At 38.7% G+C, this 18,598-nt stretch overlaps 3 protein-coding genes and 1 pseudogene across 5 annotated transcripts; 3 read left to right on the forward strand and 1 right to left on the reverse strand.

Annotated features, from left to right (window-relative positions):
* Nucleotides 1-4,691: 4,691 nt before the first annotated feature.
* LOC119993302 (trifunctional UDP-glucose 4,6-dehydratase/UDP-4-keto-6-deoxy-D-glucose 3,5-epimerase/UDP-4-keto-L-rhamnose-reductase RHM1-like) lies at nucleotides 4,692-7,724 on the forward strand. Of its 2 annotated transcripts, none has more exons than XM_038840360.1 (3): nucleotides 4,692-4,875; nucleotides 5,291-6,918; nucleotides 7,026-7,724. In XM_038840360.1, exons 2-3 carry the CDS (start codon nucleotides 5,356-5,358, stop codon nucleotides 7,467-7,469), a joined length of 2,007 nt encoding a protein of 668 aa, XP_038696288.1. In that variant the 5' UTR covers nucleotides 4,692-4,875; nucleotides 5,291-5,355; the 3' UTR covers nucleotides 7,470-7,724. The 2 variants fall into 2 exon arrangements, with proteins under 2 accessions (XP_038696288.1, XP_038696289.1); XM_038840361.1 differs by having other exon boundaries at nucleotides 5,291-6,903; nucleotides 7,026-7,723.
* A 1,534-nt stretch (nucleotides 7,725-9,258) lies between these two features.
* On the forward strand, nucleotides 9,259-10,873 carry LOC119993304 (probable sarcosine oxidase). Its single transcript, XM_038840364.1, has one exon. The coding sequence runs from the start codon at nucleotides 9,423-9,425 to the stop codon at nucleotides 10,662-10,664; it is 1,242 nt and encodes a 413-aa protein (XP_038696292.1). The 5' UTR covers nucleotides 9,259-9,422; the 3' UTR covers nucleotides 10,665-10,873.
* Nucleotides 10,874-10,917: 44 nt separating this feature from the next.
* LOC119992828 lies at nucleotides 10,918-14,175 on the forward strand (annotated as a pseudogene).
* Nucleotides 14,176-14,657: 482 nt separating this feature from the next.
* LOC119993303 (ataxin-2 homolog) lies at nucleotides 14,658-17,072 on the reverse strand. 2 transcript variants are annotated; one of them, XM_038840362.1, is made up of 2 exons: nucleotides 16,917-17,072; nucleotides 14,658-16,333 (listed from the first exon to the last, which is right to left on the reverse strand). In XM_038840362.1, the coding sequence occupies exon 2, from the start codon at nucleotides 16,277-16,279 to the stop codon at nucleotides 14,894-14,896; it is 1,386 nt and encodes a 461-aa protein (XP_038696290.1). In that variant the 5' UTR covers nucleotides 16,280-16,333; nucleotides 16,917-17,072; the 3' UTR covers nucleotides 14,658-14,893. The 2 variants fall into 2 exon arrangements, with proteins under 2 accessions (XP_038696290.1, XP_038696291.1); XM_038840363.1 differs by having other exon boundaries at nucleotides 14,658-16,366.
* Nucleotides 17,073-18,598: the final 1,526 nt, after the last annotated feature.

An 18,598-nucleotide genomic window follows, 5' to 3' on the forward strand; every position in this document is an offset into this window, starting at 1 on the left:
CTTGAATCTTCTCTCCCTTCATCCGGTTTACACATTTCTACTACATCTAATGATGATTCTACTACCATGCAGGACATTGCTTTAGGCGGCACGACCACAACGGGACAAGGTGTGGAGAGCTTTCATCCTATGATGACTCGCGGCAAGGCTGGTATAGTAAAACCAAATCCTCGGTATGCTTTAGCTGTTGTTTGTCCTGTTGTCCCACAAGAACCCAAGACGGTCCGCACGGCACTATCACACACTGGATGGACACAAGCAATGCTAGATGAGCTCGAAGCTCTTCATGCTAATGAAACCTGGAAACTGGTTCCCCGCACACCACATATGCATGTGATAGGTTCTAAATGGGTCTACAAAACAAAACTCAAGGCTGATGGCACGTTGGATCGACTTAAGGCTCGGTTAGTTGCAAAGGGATTTCATCAAGTTGATGGATTAGATTACACTGAAACATATTCACCTGTCATTAAGCCCGGCACCATTCGCCTGGTAATTTCTCTTGCACTTGTTCGACACTGGGAGATCCGACAATTAGATGTGAAAAATGCATTCTTACATGGGTATATAACTGAAGACATTTACATGGAGCAACCACCTGGGATGACAGATCAACAATACCCTCATCATGTTTGCAAGCTCAACAAGGCCCTGTACGGTCTTAAACAAGCACCCCGAGCCTGGTTTGATAGATTTAGCACCTTCTTGTTGCATTATGGCTTTACTTGCAGCTTGGCCGATCCCTCCTTATTTATTTTTCACACAAACAATGCAACTCTAATCTTGCTTCTTTATGTTGATGACATGCTCCTTACAGGTTCAAGTGTCCAGATTGTTGACAGGTTCATCCATATTCTCAGTAAAGAGTTTGCTATGAAGGATCTCGGCCAACTTCATCACTTTCTTGGAATTGAAGTCACCAAAATGGAGGACGGGTTACATCTCTCTCAACCTCAATATGCACTAACTATTCTAGAGAGAACTGGTATGATTGACTCAAAACCAATGAAAACACCCATGGAGTCCAAAACCAAAGGTCCTTTTAATCGACCCATGCTCACTGATCCTAGCCATTACCGAAGTATTGTTGGTGCCCTTCAGTACTTAACACTTACCCGTCCAGACATCTCTTACAGTGTTAATTATGTTTCTCAATTTATGCATGCACCAACTGGCACACATCTTAAAATGGCCAAACGCATCCTTCGATATATTAAAGGGACACTTTCTTTTGGCTTACATTTTACCTCACATACTACGCTTGATCTTTGTGCTTTCTCTGATGCAGACTGGGCAGGATGTTCCACCACACGACGATCCATGACTGGTTATTGTACCTATCTTGGACGCAACATCATTTCTTGGTGCGCGAAAAAGCAATCCACAGTCGCCCGTTCCAGTACTGAGGCAGAATACAGATCAATGGCCCATACCACGGCAGAACTTGTGTGGCTCACATACTTGATGAAAGATCTTCAAATTCCACTCAAACAGCCTCCGACCTTATTTTGTGATAATATGAGTGCTCTCTACATGACAATCAATCCTGTCTTCCATGCACGAACAAAACACATAGAGTTGGATTATCATTTTGTTCGAGAACAAGTTGCACTTGGCCATCTAGTTACTCGGTATGTCTCCACAACTAACCAGATTGCAGACATTTTTACTAAACCAATGTCTAAGGCGTCCCTCAGTCTCTTCCGAACCAAACTTTGCCTCGTTCCTCGGCATAGTTTGAGGGAGGAAAAAGACAACAAGTCAGATGACCAAATTCAATGTCAATCTTGTGAGAAGTTTCTATGGAGAGATAAGGAGGTTACATGGAGAGATAAGGTGTATCCTCACATGATCAAATCAAGCATGTTGGACGTCAACTATATGGAGAGATAAGGAAAGGTTAGTTTGGAGTATGTTGAGTAACCGGCTGGTTAGGTGATGCTTGTTCAAGACAAAGACATCCAAGTGTTTTGTGCTTATCATCACAGCTGAAGATTTCCTGAAGTTGCTCTTATTATCTTTTGCTAACAGACAACAATCTCTTCCGTTATTCACATCTTTGGGTAGCTCAAAGACTACCGTGATTGTTGAACAAACTCTATCACATGAGATAAGATTCAAGAGTCCTGTATAAGGCTAAGGTTGTTGAGGTTGGAGTCCATATAAGATGGCTTGTGTTTAACGTGTAAAGAGGCAACAATCAATAAAATTTCCTTCATTATTATTTTGTCTCCATTTTCTCAATTTTATCTTGTAAGAGTAATGAGAGGCGTCAGGAGGCTGAAGATGGTGCTTATGCATAACAGGATGTGTGAGAAGCAGTGTTATCAGAACCGGCCCGGCCCGTCAGTCGGACCGGTTCAACCAACAATTTTTATCTATGCCGGGTCGATCCTCATGTTGAACCGAACAAGCAATTAACCCGTGCCAAACCGGTATAACCCGCGGTTGATTCTTGAACCGCACGGTTTAACGACTCACGGGTTAAAAACCTTTTTAAAAATTGTAACTTTTTTGCCGAAGCACTCAGCATTTAAGTCAAAATATTTTACCTACAAACCCTTGTACCTGTCATTCTTTTATGTTAAGCTTGTGGTGATAAATTTTGTAAGACTTTCGATGTGGGATTTCCCACCAAAGAGAGAAAATCAGAAAAGATATAACAATAAATTAATTGAAAATTGTTCAATCATGATTCACTTCATGGATTGATGAGCCCATGACAGGCGTGGGTCCCATATTTGCTTTGGCTTGGAGCATTTTGTTTTTTATTTTCTCCCTACTTTAATAATAAATTTTTTTTATAAATTTTTTTATATTATTATAAGTTTATAACTGTTTTTTTATGAAAATTCTTAAAAGTAATTTCAATACCATGTTTATTACTGTCAAGTATGATATTATATTACTATATTTTTTTCTTTCTATCTTAAATTAATTAATTATCATTGTTGATCTATTTAGTAATTGATATAAAACGACACATAATTAAGTTAATATTTATTTATTAATATTTATAAATAAAATTAATTAATTAAAAAAAGTGCGGTTCAACCCCTTGACCCTTCGGATTAATCGGTTGAACCTTCAAAATTTCTTCCACGGGTTGATGCACGGGTCGAGTCTGATAACATTGGTGAGAAGACATATATATATGTAACTGTTTGCTTTTGGTGATCAATAAAATGATGTGAACCCTCACTTTTTCCTTTTCTTTTTGTAAGTGTAAACCATGGGAATCACTCTTTGATATAATAATAATAATAATAATAATATATACTGGTTATAATATTGACATATCATTTCTAACCGAGAATGATAGCATACAAGTTTGTCATTTGAACAGTCGATATAAGTCTAAAATCAAACATTTTGCATTGCGTGAACAGAACACTTCTAAGTTTATGGATTTATAGGCTCTACAATTTCTCAATAATTCTAGAGTCTAAGACTCATTTTGGGACTCCGTATAAGGTAGTATAAGATTTGTGATAATATGTATGAATTACCCCAACTAACACAATAATTATTTTTTAATCATTTTATTCTTACGTGTATTTCTATGGTAATCCAATGGTCAAAAATCACCAAGTCTCGTTCTTACATAATATCATTACAAATAACTTAACACATACAAAGTTCATCAATATTCACCAAGAAAGTGAGGGTGAATGTGTTTTTTTTTTTTATCATTTGAGATGTAACCTCTTATTCTAAACACTCCGTCTTATAAAATAAAAACGAGTTGGAGATGTTTTTATATTATACAGTGTATAACGTATAAGAGCTTTTTTTGCATAAAATTATACTAACAAAAACCTGGAAAGAGATGTAGAGTCACTGATTTGGGAGATGGTGAACAAGAGGCAAAGACAAAGTTCAAGCGAAACAATGGGTACGTTTGAGAGTATGTAGTGTTTTGACCTCCTATGGTGATGTGTGAGCTGAGTTGGGTGACAAAAAGTGTTTGACACATTAATAAAACTATTGTGACAAAGTTGAGTTGGATATTTTTCATTGATATTGATTAATTTTTGATGAATTTATTTTTTATATAAATATAAATAGAATAATAAATTGCTTCGGACATAATTTAAAAAATTCATGTTTTGACGTTGAAAATGCGGTCAACTATGTTGCATTGGAAGTGGAGACAACTCCCTGCAACTTCAGTTTCAAACTCATCGCAGTGCAGTGATATCGTAATGTACTGCTTGGCCAAATATTTTTTGTTGGAACGCAATGCATTCAAGTGAAACGTGGTGCGTTTGACAGGTGCAAAACACACTACCAAATACATCCAATAAGGACCTGATGGAACTCATACTAGAAGTCCCACTCAATGATGCAAAATGTGTGTCCGGCCAAGATTTCCAAATAGGACACCTTGTAGTCGAATGAGAATGGATAAGAGGCTTGTGTGAGTTGATGAGGACAAGAGAATCTACAAAATAGCTTAAATTATAAGCCAGCCCAGCCCAGCCCAATAGACTAAAGAAGTTGACATCACTTTAACAAGTAATTCAATTTGGGCCCTAAAAAGATGGCAACAAATTAATGAGTAGGATTTAGGAAGGACCTGGTCCAAATTGGTTGTAAGTGTTTACTGTTTGAGCCTAATCCGGAATCAGAGATCTACTTATTCTCTAACAACTTTCTAACTTGTTTTCTTTGCCTTGCCCTTTTTACAACACCTTTTTGCAGATCAAAGAGTTACAACTAACACACACCCTTGTTCTGTCTTCTGACTCTTCTCTTCTCTTCTCTTCTCTTTGGATTCAATCATCTCGATCTACCTTCTTTGATAATGTCGTTTCTCCACAAATGATATCTTCTACGGACAAATGTTTTCCAATTCCCTCCACACAACAACATGTAAGTGTAATCTCTCACTCCTTGATTTGCTAGTTTTAAGTTTACGTTTCTGTTGGTCATTAGGGATTTTGTTGACGACTGTTAATGCCATTGGGTGTGCAATGTATTTGCTGCTGATCACACTATAACAAATTACCTCTTTGGTTGCGGTCAAAACCGCAGCAAAACAAATTACCTCTTTGGTTGCGGTCAAAACCGCAGCAAAAGGAACAAAAAACCGCAGACAAAATTTTACCGCGGGGAGTAAGTGTCACAAAGACAATACCTGCGGTTTATATGATCGCAGGTAAATGCAAAAACGAACACGAGAGTAGTCATGCAAATATCCGCGGGTATTTCAGTCCTTTGTTTTTGTTTTTTCTGTTGTCTCTGATCTTTTCTTTTTTTCAATAATCAATACCCGACCAATTTTCAGAGAAGAGAAACAGAAGCATTTGATTTTGAGGCAACAAAACAAGAACATTGTTGTTAGAAGAAACAATGGCAAAATCATCCTCTGAACAAGGTTCATATGCACCCAAAAACATCCTGATAACTGGAGCAGCTGGTTTCATTGCCTCTCATGTCACTAACAGACTTGTCAAGAACTATCCAAGCTACAGGATTGTGGCACTTGACAAGCTTGATTATTGCTCCAGCCTCAAGAATCTAAACCCTTGTCGCTCTTCTCCCAACTTCAAGTTTATCAAAGGTGACATAGTTTGCATTGATCTCGTGAATCACATCTTGATATCAGAGGAGATTGACACTATTATGCATTTTGCTGCACAAACCCATGTCGACAATTCATTTGGAAACTCATTTGAATTCACTAACAACAATGTCTATGGCACCCATGTACTTCTTGAGGCTTGTAAGGACACTCAGAACAGGATCAAGAGGTTCATTCATGTCAGCACTGATGAGGTTTATGGAGAGACTGATATGGAGACCGACATTGGAAATCCGGAGGCTTCGCAGCTTCTCCCAACAAACCCTTACTCTGCTACGAAAGCAGGGGCTGAAATGTTGGTCATGGCTTATCACAGATCTTATGGACTTCCAACAATAACCACGAGAGGAAACAATGTCTATGGCCCTAACCAATACCCAGAAAAGCTTATCCCCAAATTCGTTCTCCTCGCGATGAAAGGCGAGAAGTTGCCAATTCATGGAAATGGTTCCAATGTGAGAAGTTACTTGTACTGTGAAGATGTAGCTGAGGCGTTCGATGTAATTCTCCACAGAGGAGTACTTGGTCATGTGTACAACATTGGAACCAAGAAGGAGAGGAGAGTTCTTGATGTAGCTGAGGACGTATGCAGGCTGTTTGGATTGAGTACTAAAGAAGCTATTAGCTTTGTCCAAGACAGGCCTTTCAATGACCAAAGATACTTCTTGGATGATCAGAAGTTGAAGAAGCTTGGATGGGATGAGAGAACTCCATGGGAGGAAGGCCTAAAGAAGACCATGAAATGGTACACAGAAAACCCAAATTGGTGGGGAGATGTCAGTCTTGCTCTTCACCCACATCCTCGCATTTCGATGGGTGCTCATTCTAACGATGAATCATGGTCTCTGCAAAACGAAACTGCAACAACAAAAGAATCCGCCGTTGAAAGCTCATCAGGAGGACTCAAGTTCTTGATATATGGGAGGACTGGATGGATTGGGGGGTTGTTGGGGAAGCTATGTGAAGATCGAGGGATTGAGTTCGAGTACGGTAGAGGAAGGTTGGAAGATAGGAGATCGATCATGGAGGATATCAAGAGAGTAAGGCCTAGTCATGTTTTCAATGCGGCTGGAGTTACTGGTAGGCCTAATGTTGATTGGTGTGAGTCACACAAAACGGAGACTATTCGAGCTAATGTTGTTGGAACACTGACACTGGCGGATATTTGTGAGGAGAAAAATCTACTGATGATGAACTTTGCCACTGGATGCATATTTGAGTATGACAAAGATCATCTCCAAGGATCAGGAATTGGGTTCAAAGAGGAGGACACACCGAATTTCACTGGCTCCTTCTACTCCAAAACCAAGGCCATGGTATCGTTGTTTTGTGTATGAGAATTGTTTACCCTTTTTTATTATTACTATTAGCGTGAGAGGACACGAATACAGGGAAAGGTGTGCAAACTTGTATAATAAACTTGATTGTATGTGCGCAGGTTGAAGGGCTACTAAAGGAGTACAAGCATGTATGCAATCTAAGAGTCCGAATGCCGATATCATCCGATCTTGGTAACCCTCGAAACTTCATCACTAAAATCTCTAGTTACCAAAAAGTGGTGAACATACCAAATAGCATGACGGTGCTGGATGAGCTATTACCAATTTCTATTGAGATGGCTAAGAGGGGATGTAGAGGGATATGGAACTTCACCAATCCAGGAGTCATAAGCCACAATGAGATATTGGAGTTGTATAGGGACTACTTGGACCCTCAATTCAAATGGGAGAATTTTGATTTGGAAGAACAGGCCAAGGTGATTGTTGCTCCAAGAAGTAACAATGAAATGGATGGTTGGAAGCTAAAGAAGGAGTTTCCAGAGTTGTTGTCTATCAAAGATTCAATCATCAAGTATGTTTTTGAGCCAAACAAGAAGGCTTGAAACACACATACTTGGATTGTAATGTGAGAGTTTTTATTTTCATTTTTCTTTTAATTTATTTTTTTGTTTGTCAAGTATGGTGGGTAATTTTACCTTCTTGGGCTGATTTCACATAATTGGGTTGGTGGAGCGTTAGGTCCTTTGAACACCTGAAATAAGGCAAGGTGAGTAGGTCCAACGATCGCCATGATGGTGGTGATCGGGATCGATGTTCCGATGCTCAATTAAATTTTCTCTCCCAATTAATATTAGTTAATATTGAAAAAACATCACCCTTTACCTTCTCTTTTCATTTTGATCACATAGAGTCCTTCTCAAGATATTGGAGATCCTCTTTGATTTGAAAAATGAACAGATTGTCATGATTTTATGGTTTATATCGTGTCAATAAATCAAGGGCTAATCACCCGCGTTAATTATGGAATCTTCATATGTGACATGTCCTTTGATTCGCTCATCTCGTGGCATATGGTGATTGGTGGAAAGTCCTATGGTTGATTTTTGATTGGGTGGATTGATTCCACTACAATCAGCAAACAAATAACATGAAGGTTCTTGTAGTGAGGAATGACAGATACATGCATGTATCATGGTATGGACGTGTTTGTCACATCTATGTTGAGATATTGGTATAAAATCAATTGAAGTTATCATCCAACTATATATAGCTAGACATATTACAAAATGACATAAAGATGTGGCCATTCTGGTTAATTTGATGACTCAAAAGTGACCACATTTTGGACCACCCATGCATCGACTAGCTACCTTTTCCTACCTTTTTCAAGGACACATTGTATGGTCACTGAGCATCCACCATCACCACCACCACCCATATCGCATTACATATATATAATAATGACTCGTGGAGATCAATGCGATTTGATTAGTTAACTTAATTATGTTTAAGAACCAATTAAATCATACCTTCATCTATGATTGCATACTTTAATGTGATGGACTAATCCTTCTACCGATTCCGAAGGCACCAATTGATTGACAACGTAATGGTAATGCATGAAATGAAATATCTCGATGGCATGAATTTACATCTTAATTTAATCAAAAATATTGTTGGAAATCCAAATTCAAATTGATGTCCGTTTTCAGCTACAGGTTTGTACGAATTTGTTTTTAATGGTTGGATCATGTCAATCCACAACGTGAAATATTTGTCTTCACAAAAAATGATGGTACCAAAAACAAAGTGAAATTGCGGCATTTAGTGGCAGACCAAGCTCGTGTGTTTTTCTGAACATTAAAATGCAGTGTGCGATGTTGTGAAATAAAATTCTCATTTTTGACCAAATATACAAGGATCTACTTTCTCACCATCACATCAATTTTGATTGAGACAATTGTCTTCATATGTTTACTTGGACTTATTACACCACCTCATTTTAATCATGGTCTACTATGTATGTATACATATATACATACATATATATATATATGTATATATATATCATTTCACCTACATAATCAATAATTTACTTCAATCATAAAAGGCCCATACATATAAGTATACAATCACAAACTGTTTTTTCAAAATATAGTAAAAACCAGCCAATAGAATCTCATTTACTCAAATAAATTTAAATTGATTTTAAAAAGGAGAAAAAAAACAAAAGAGAAAAAGACGATAAATGATATCTCAATTATCCTCGCTGCTGAGTTAAACGCACATAAGTCAAATGAATTTGTGAGCTTCGCATGTCCTATATGATCCACACAAAATTTTATCCGCAAATGAGATAGTAGCTCTTTGGATCTTTATTATAACAAGAAAAAGACACTAAAGCTGACAAATGAGTGAGAAAGAGCACTAACTAGGGCAGTTTCTGAAATATTTAACAAAATTTATGTCTATTTCCATGAATCCAACTTATATTATGCTTAACTCGCTCTTCTCTTCTGCTCAGATCCAAACTGTCCACTAAGATAGTGAGAGAGATGGAGAAAGAATATTCCGGTGACAAATTCGACGTGATTGTGGTGGGGGCAGGCGTCATGGGAAGCTCCGCTGCCTATCAACTATCCAAGAGAGGTCAAGCAACTCTCCTTTTAGAGCAATTCGACTTCTTGCACCACCGTGGATCCTCTCACGGCGAGTCACGCACCATACGCGCCACCTACCCCGAAGACTATTATTACAACATGGTCATGAAGTCCGCTAAGCTCTGGGAAGAGGCCCAATCCGAGATCGGCTACAGGGTCTACTTTAACGCCCAACACTTTGATATGGGCCCAGCCCAAGACCTTAGTCTCCGGGCGGTCATTGCTAGCTGTGAAAATCACTCCATTCCACACCAGGTCCTCGACCGCCGCCAAGTAGCCGATAAGTTTTCGGGCCTGATCGACATACCCGAGAACTGGCTAGGCCTTTCTACGGAGCTTGGAGGTGTAATTAATCCCACAAAGGCAGTCTCCATGTTCCAGTCGCTGGCACGCAAAAACGGAGCCGTTCTGAGGGATAACGTCGAGGTAGAGAAAATAGTCAAGGACGAAGAAAGAGGCGGAATCTGGGTTGTGACGGCCAATGGAGGACCTTTTTGGGGACGGAAATGTGTCTTAACCGCCGGTGCTTGGACGACGAAGTTAGTTAAAACGGTTACTGGGCTTGAACTGCCGATTCAGCCCTTGGAGACTACTGTATGCTACTGGAGGATCAAGGAAGGGCATGAAGGTAGATTCGCAATCGGCGGCGACTTTCCCACCTTTGCGAGCTACAGCGAGCCGTATATATACGGAACGCCGTCGTTGGAGTACCCAGGGCTGATCAAGATCGCGGTGCATGGTGGGTATGCATGTGACCCGGATAAGAGGCCGTGGGGGCCTGGTGTTTCATTGGACTCACTGAAGGAGTGGATCGAGGGGAGGTTCATGGGCCTGGTGGATTCCAATGGGCCGGTTGCTACTCAGTTGTGCATGTATTCGATGAGCCCAGATGAGGATTTCGTGATTGATTTTGTGGGTGGGGAGTTTGGAGAGGATGTGGTGATCGGAGGTGGGTTTTCTGGTCATGGATTCAAGATGGCTCCCGTAGTAGGAAGGATATTGGCTGACCTGGTGATGTTTGGGAAGGGCGAAGGAGTGGAGCTAAAGCATTTTAGGTTAGGAAGGTTTAAGGAGAATCCTAAGGGGAATGTCAAAGTGTTCGAAGTGCAAGTCAGATTTTCTCCACATTCCCAGTAACTTTGAACCTGGCAAGTTCATGTAAATTACATATATTACTACGTTTGTGGCTACCGATATCTCTCATCTCACCTTTCTACTAGGTAACAAGGAATTTGTGTTTGGTGAGTTTGCTAAGCTGACATAAAAATCAATAGATGAAGTCCACTGCAAGTCATGCAGGTGACTCTGTAATTCACCAAAGTTCAAATGTTTCAACTTTCAACCAATATCCCATTTTGTTGATGTATTTTTTGTGTTACGTGTCAAGATCATGGTGGAGGTTGATTTCCCGTATCATCACTTTATAAACTCCAAAAATCATATCCATGATATAAGAAAACTAATAGAAGAACATGAGTTGCATGATGGTAAATGTCAAATGAGGAAGATATAGGTTTACAGAGAGAAATAAGAGAACAAAGAAGCTTTTGCCTTATTGTCGTGCGCTTTGGCACGACTCTTCGGCAGACATTGCAAAAAGACTTGTAACTTATCCCTCTCTCTCTCTGAACCCACAGCCCACCGATTCAGATTCCCACCCTGTCTTCCCTTTCTGTTTGCTATACTGGCCGGGTCAACTCGCTTCTCCATTTTTAGTAAAATTCCTTCAGCTTGACCACTCCATTTCACGGTGACTTCTTCGCATTTTTCTCTAGTTCTTTACATATTTCAACAGAGGAAGCTCCTTTGTGCTCTGGGTAGCTGCGGATTTGGTGGAATTTTGTGTTTTGCTTGTCGGTTGGTAGTTGGGTGTGATTTGATGAAGTTAGGTGATGACAATTTCTTGCTACATGGGTCCTGATTGATTTTTGCATTTTCGTCTTCGATGAATCTGAGGGAATTTGTTAAGATCATAAGCGGTTTAATCATAGTAGTTCTGTATTAAGCTTTTGGGCTTAGTAGAGAATCCGAGTTCGACTCCGATTTAAAGTTGAGAGCAGTCACTTTTTTGGGTTTGAGGGTTTAGTTAAGGTTTCGCATTCCAATGGCGGCATCTGTGAATGAGAGTTCAGACTCTAAAGATGGCATTGGGAATTTGGTAGCTTCGACGAATTCATTGAAACAAGGATGCAGTACGCCCAATCCTTGCAAACAATGATGCAGTTGTAGCTGTTGGTGGTCACATTAACCATGAAGTGGGGCCCGCTGTAGCAGTGCTCAAGGTTTTTGATGCAGTTAATGGACTTGAAAAGTCATTATTGTCTACCCGGCTATTTATCAGTTTTAAAGCGTTTAGAGGAGGCATTGATGTTTTTAGGGGATAACTGTGGATTGACGATTCAGTGGTTGGAGGATATAGTGGAGTATCTGGAGGATAATACAGCTGCAGATGAACGGTACCTTTTGAATTTGAAGAAGTTATTGAAGGGTCTTAGGGATTTTGGAAATATGGAACAAAGACAATGAATTGATGGACTTTTAGATGCTGCATTGGATAAATTGGAGAGTGGGTTTCAGCGGCTCTTGATGGAACATACTGTGCCGCTTCCAATGTCTTCTTCACCATCACTGGGTGAGCAGGCATGCATTGCGCCATCCCCTTTGCCAGTTACCATCATCCCGAAGTTGCAGGCAATTCTGGGAAGATTAGTTGCTTCCCTAACAATAGACTGGAGAGGCACATATCTATTTATGTTGAAGTTCGGAGTTCAAATGTAAGAGCGAGTTGCAGGCACTTGATTTGGATTACCTAGATATGTCAGTATCCGAATTTAATGATGTGCAGAGCATAGAGGCGTACATATCGAAGTGGGGGAAGCATTTGGAGTCTGCTGTGAAACATTTGCTGGAGGTTGAGTACAAGCTTTGCAGTGACGTATTTGAGAGGATTGGAGTTAATGTATGGATGGGTTGCTTTGCTAAGATAGCTTCACAGGTAGGTATTCTCGCATTTCTTCAATTTGGGAAGATGGTTGCAGAGAGTAAAAAAGACCGGATCAAACTATTGAAATTGCTGGATATATTTGCTTCTCTGAACAAATTGAGACTGGATTTCAACCGACTTTTTGGTGGAGCAGCTTGCCTCGAAATACAAGACCTGACAAGGGATCTCATTAAGAGGGTGATTGATGGGGCAGCTGAGATTTTCTGGGAGCTATTGGTTCAAGTGGAGTTGCAGAGGCAAATAGCTGCTCCTCCAGATGGAGGTGTCCCAAGATTGGTAAGCTTTATTACTGAATACTGTAATAAACTACTCGGTGATGATTATAAGCCAATCCTTACCCAGGTTCTGGTCATTCACCGAAGTTGGAAACACGAGAAGTTTCAAGAGAGACTCCTCATTACCGAGTTGTTTAATATCATTAAAGCTGTTGAGCTGAATTTGGAGACATGGACAAAGGCTTTTGAAAATACTACGTTATCCAATTTTTTGGTATAAACAACCACTGGCATTTATATAGGCACTTGAAGGGAACCAAGCTTGGGGATCTCTTGGGGGAATCATGGCTAAAAGAACATGAACAGTACAGTGACTACTATGCCGCAGTTTTCTTGAGAGACAGCTGGGGGAAGCTTCCAAGTCATTTAAGCCGAGAAGGCCTAATTTTGTTTTCTGGTGGGCGTGCCACTGCTCGTGATCTTGTCAAAAAGATGCCCAAGATGTTCAATGAAACTTTTGATGGCATGTATAAGCAGCAGTCAAACTGGATTGTTTCGGAGAGAGATCTCCGGTAGAAGACTTGCCAGCTTATAGTTCAGGCCGTAGTGCCTGTTTATCGAAGCTTTATGCAGAACTACGGACCCTTGGTTGAGCAAGATGGAAGGTCCAGTAAATGTGCTAAATATTCGGTGCAGACCTTGGAGCAAATGCTTCTCTCTCTTTTCCGGCCAAAGCCAGGAAGATATGCTAGTTTTATAGTGAGGGATTCTAGTGGGAAGTTGAACAATGGGGTAGCGGATCTTCGTCGTACTGCCTCTGCTGTTATGTGATTATCCTGTCATTGACAGTTTTCGTGGTTAACCCAAAAAGAACCACACATTGATGCGACCTTCAACATTGTTTGGGAGTTAGTTCTTTATCGGTGTACCTACTGTCGTAATCAGTGTCCTGGAATTATGTCATACGTCCTCTCTATTTATTTATACATGGATACTGGTGTTCCTTGAAAAACAATCATTCCTGGAAATTCTATGTTAGCTCAATTGCCAAGACCGTTTAGCAGAACAGCCGGAAATGGACCATACATTGTTGGCCGTCTGGATATGCACCTTCTGGACTCATGGACAATGCATATGAATTATAGGTAGTCCTATTATTACTTTCTTCAATTATTTGGTTATTAGATTTGTGACATTAGAAGCTACATAATTTGCTAGAGTTACTCTACAATTCTTTGAAATAAGTGCATCACCAAGGTCTAGCGATGATAATACCATCAATTCATCAGATTATCTTACATTGGTCACAAATGTTGGGGATACTCTTCTTTTGTATGTAGTTGGAGTATCAAGTTACAAATGTATCACAGCTACCAGACTATTAAGTTATTGTAAGCAATAAAATGTCAGTTTTTATCTCTGCAGTTGCTGTTGTTTGCTGTTGTGTTTCATCAGTTGATTATTGCTTGGTTAAATCTTTCCCTGTTATTGTTTGCTACTCTGATTAGCTTAGATGATGTTAAGCCTCAAGGATACAAAATTGCTAAGCGTGGAAATCATTTTTTGAGAGGGGGAAAGTACGAAACAATGATCAGTGATGTTGAAAAGCATACATAGTTTCTTCTTTCATGCCTTTGTATCAGTGATATGGATCCAACCCGTGGGTGTAAGGAAGTGAGAGAGTCGGCCTGTTGTATCCTAGAGGGGGGTGAGCCAAGAAAATCCTATTGCACCGGTTTTGAAAAGAAAGGAGAACTACTCGAATCTCCTTGAAGAGAGCGAGATATTCATGGCTCAGTCTAGCTATGGTCGTCATTTCATTGTAATAAGTTTCAGTGAGTACTTTTTTGTTGTAATTTCCATATTGTTTCTCTCTGAACTAACATATACAAAACACAAGAATATAATAAATCAACTGCAACTTTTTGCGGTATATTTTTTCCTGCCTGTGTTGTACAGTGAGATTTATTGTATCTTATTACAATATACAGAACCAGAAATAATCTTTACAGAGTAATCATGAATTAGCTTACATAATAGATAATTGTTTACATACATATAAGCTCTGCATGGTTCTTTTTCTTTTTGTACACTTACATTCTATATTGCAACAAAAATAAACAAAGATATAAATGGCCTGGGAAGTATCATTTGGAGGAAGATTCATAGTCAATGACAGTCTCAAAAGCTCCAACCAGAGCTTTGACCTTGTTCTTCCTCTTCTCAAGTAGCTTACTTGCAGTCTCCTCTATCACATCATTGTATGCAGGTGAGCTCTCCTTCCTTCCATGATTACTCCCTCCTTGTGGCTTTGTAGGAGCTACTATGTTTGGCAGCTTCACCTCCTCTTCAACAACCACAACCCCAGTGTCATTTTGCCCTAATTCCTTATTTCCATCGTCATCCACTTCTTCTTTGCCTTCCTCAGCAAGCTTGTTTTCAACATCTACTGTCTCTTCTTTGGTTGGGATCTCATGATCATCAGTGGGATTATCGGTCTCTTTGCTTTTATCATCATATTCCTCTTGAGAAGATTCAAGCTGGTTAGTAGTCTCACCACTTGTAAGAGTGAGATTAGTACTCTCTTGGTATTGATTGCTATTGTTACTTGTTTCTTCCTGATCACATTGACCATCTCCATCTTCTTCATGAGTTTGAGTTGGTAATTGATTGATTTTCGAGATATCCTGCTGCTCTTCTGACAATGCGATTACATCTAGCTTCTTCTCATCCTCATGATCACCATTGAAAGGTACTTGCTCTGCATTTACAACAGAGTTTGGCAATTCAGAAGGAAGAATTTTCAAAACCTCCTCAACACTATTCGCCATCTCTTCATTGTGATCATCGACATGAACCAAGGCTACTTCTTCATGTTCTCCCTGGTTTTCTTGATCATTATTATTGGGGGTCTCTGGAGGAGGAGGAGTGCTAGCTTTGGATGACGACGCAGAAGCAGACTTCCTTAAAGGTTCTTTCTTGAAAGGAATATTAACACTAGTGTTCTTGACATTATTCTTCGAAAATGTTGTTGGCATCGTCGTAGATTTAGTAGCCTTTGGAGTTTTTGAGATCCTGTCTACAATGGGCTTGGGTGATGCATTGATCTTCGATGAAGAAAATGAAGCAGATCGGACGGTTAATGTTCTACTACTCCTCTGTCTAGGCCCCGGAGAGATGAGAGCTTTCTGTACTCGAGAAGATGGAGATGACGCTGATTGAGGCCTGTCAAATGATCTTCTTCTGAGAATAGAAGGCTTGGTGGTTTCTTCATTGTTGTTGTTTTTCTTGATGACATACTTGAAAGACTCATGTCTTGAACTCATAGTGGGCTTGAGATAGTTTGGGACTGATTTCCCATTATTATTGCCATTTGTGGGTGACTTTTGATCTGCCATGGATGAATTAGGTCTTGTGCTAGAAGTTCTTGTACTGCTACTGCTACTGCTGCTGCTGCTGCTGTGTCCATGACTGGAGTTATGAGAGGAAATTGCCTTCTTATCCTTGTTATTTTCTCTTGCTGTTGTTGCCATTCTTTTATGTTTTTAGAGCTTCAGCTTCCAATCTCTAGCTAAATGGGACGTGCCCTGTGGAAACAAGTAAAAGTCCAATGCATGGACCTACTGATATTGTCATATTTCTTGTCACATTGCCAATTGCAGACAAAAGCATATATATAATCCAATAAAAATGTCGTCTTTGTTTAGAACCAATAACCAGAATTATTTGATAATTCAATTCTGAAGCTATTTAAGTCTTTTGAAATTATTCAACAAACAAAGACAAACATATATATAATCCATTAGAATAAAACAAAATAATGGTGTTGATTAGTATGCATAAATTAAATCTCACCATAGAGTCCTGGATTTTAGGTTATCTGGATATAGAATTTGCAGGAGATCATAAGAAGCAGATTGCATAATTTTCATTAATCTACAAATAAATCTAAAGTGGTATCTATTTTCCCAGAAAATAAAAATTAAAAAAGGAGAATTGATGACATCATTAATATCTGAAACAATTAAACAAACCTCTTGCCAAGTTGCTATATATATATATATATAATGTACAGTATATCAAATATGGCAAATTAAGCTCCCAAAGAAACAAATTAAGAAGAGGAGATTAAGAAAAGAAAAACTTGGATTGCATGTGACGTATACGCACCTTGAATTGCATGGAAAGGAAAGGAAAGAAAATTTGGGATTGAAATGGAGTATATGAAGGAAAGAATATTGAGAGAAAAATGATGAATGGGAGAGAAGAACAAATCAGAGCGTGAAATGTGCAAAACTCAATGGTGGAAGAAATAGGAGAGTGGAGGGCCTAGAGATATTGACCTTTTCAAGGCCTCTATATATATAGCCATTGACTAAATCACCCAAAATTGAGTTTTCATTTTGAGCTTGAAAGTGAGAGCAATGGTCTGCTCACTTGATTGTACCATATTTTTGATAATGCTCCATCATTGGAAAATTTTCTTCTTCCCTTAACAAGTGCTTTGGTTTGGTTGAGTTGAATGTACAGATGATGATGTGTCTACACTAATGTTTATATTGAATTGACATATAACTCAATTGAGCGATATATAAGTAAAGGTATTGTACCTTTCACACAAAGATGTGTTTTTCGAGTCTAAGAATAACAACCCATTAAGAACGGATATGTATGGACCCATTACCCAGAACGAACAATATACTTGATGTGTGTGTGAGGCTTAAATTATTTCCAAACAAACTCCAAGTTTATACTACCAAATACCAAACAACAAACAACAGTAAAATGCTGATCCTGATCCTAATAATAAAAGGCACTCTCTTTGTTGTTGTTAAGAGTTGTATGAGGGCATTTGTGCACTTGACAACTCATAATCTTTAGTGGGTTCAGCCAACCTGTGCATAATCTCTTCTAATGACTAAATTAATGTCCACACACATATATATAAATTCTTTTTAAAGTTTTCAAATTTGAATTAATATTGCCAGCTAATTTAGTCAATTCATCTACTATTTTTAAAACATCTTGTGCTTATCTTAATCTTGCTAGCAAACAAAAGTATGTGAACAAATCACAAATGGTTACATCACAAACGTGGAAGTGTTTTGGCTCTTCCTCCTGTTTTGTCACAATTGGCAGGCATGCACCACAATTAGTTTCTCTATTTTCTATCATTTTGGTTTATATATATTAACCACAATTGCTTTCAAAGTAAGCTTTTCTTTATCTATTAAATTCAAGTCTCACACATCTTTATATTTTTATGCCTAATCATTCAATATGGGCCTCAATTTTTATAATAGTGGGGAGCAAATTGCCAATAAAATTAATTTGTTATATATAAATAGATTCCAAATATAATTATAAAACAAATCTCATAGGTTTTTTATTTTTTATATTTTAATAAAATATATCCATTTTGATTATTGCCACCGGCCTAAAACACTAAATATTTCAGCTTTTAAGTATTGTATATAGATTAAAATTTAAAACTATAAAATAAACTAAGGGAAACTTTTTGTTTGGGTTTAAGTTCCATCAAGTCCTATTTCTGGGATGTCTGGTCCACTTCATTAAGGTTTTGCCTAATGTGATCACAAAAGGAAAGGTGTTCAATATGTTGGTGTATTAAGTATACTAATGTATGTATAGGCTATACGACACAACTAAGACCAAGCATGATGCCAACAACACTTGGGATTAATGGGGTAATTAATTTTAATATGACTTTGATGGAGAGCACTAGGCAGTTGTCAATATTAGCCGATAATGAATTTTTCGTATGGCTTTCTCGTTCTTAAAAGCACCTCAAGAATTATTATGTCGAGTCATGTTTATAAACCATATTATTT

This window comes from Tripterygium wilfordii, chromosome 23 (assembly GCF_013401445.1).
Source record: "Tripterygium wilfordii isolate XIE 37 chromosome 23, ASM1340144v1, whole genome shotgun sequence".
NCBI lineage: Eukaryota > Viridiplantae > Streptophyta > Magnoliopsida > Celastrales > Celastraceae > Tripterygium > Tripterygium wilfordii.

Excerpts from the sequence above, each read along its gene's own strand:
- LOC119993304 (XM_038840364.1), top strand. The coding sequence starts at position 9,423 with ATGGAGAAAGAATATTCCGGTGACAAATTCGACGTGATTGTGGTGGGG.
- LOC119993302 (XM_038840360.1), top strand. The coding sequence starts at position 5,356 with ATGGCAAAATCATCCTCTGAACAAGGTTCATATGCACCCAAAAACATC. Across the intron at positions 6,919-7,025 it reads CCATGGTATCGTTGTTTTGT|GTTGAAGGGCTACTAAAGGA; the intron begins GTATGAGAATTG and ends GTATGTGCGCAG.
- LOC119993303 (XM_038840362.1), bottom strand. The coding sequence starts at position 16,279 with ATGGCAACAACAGCAAGAGAAAATAACAAGGATAAGAAGGCAATTTCC.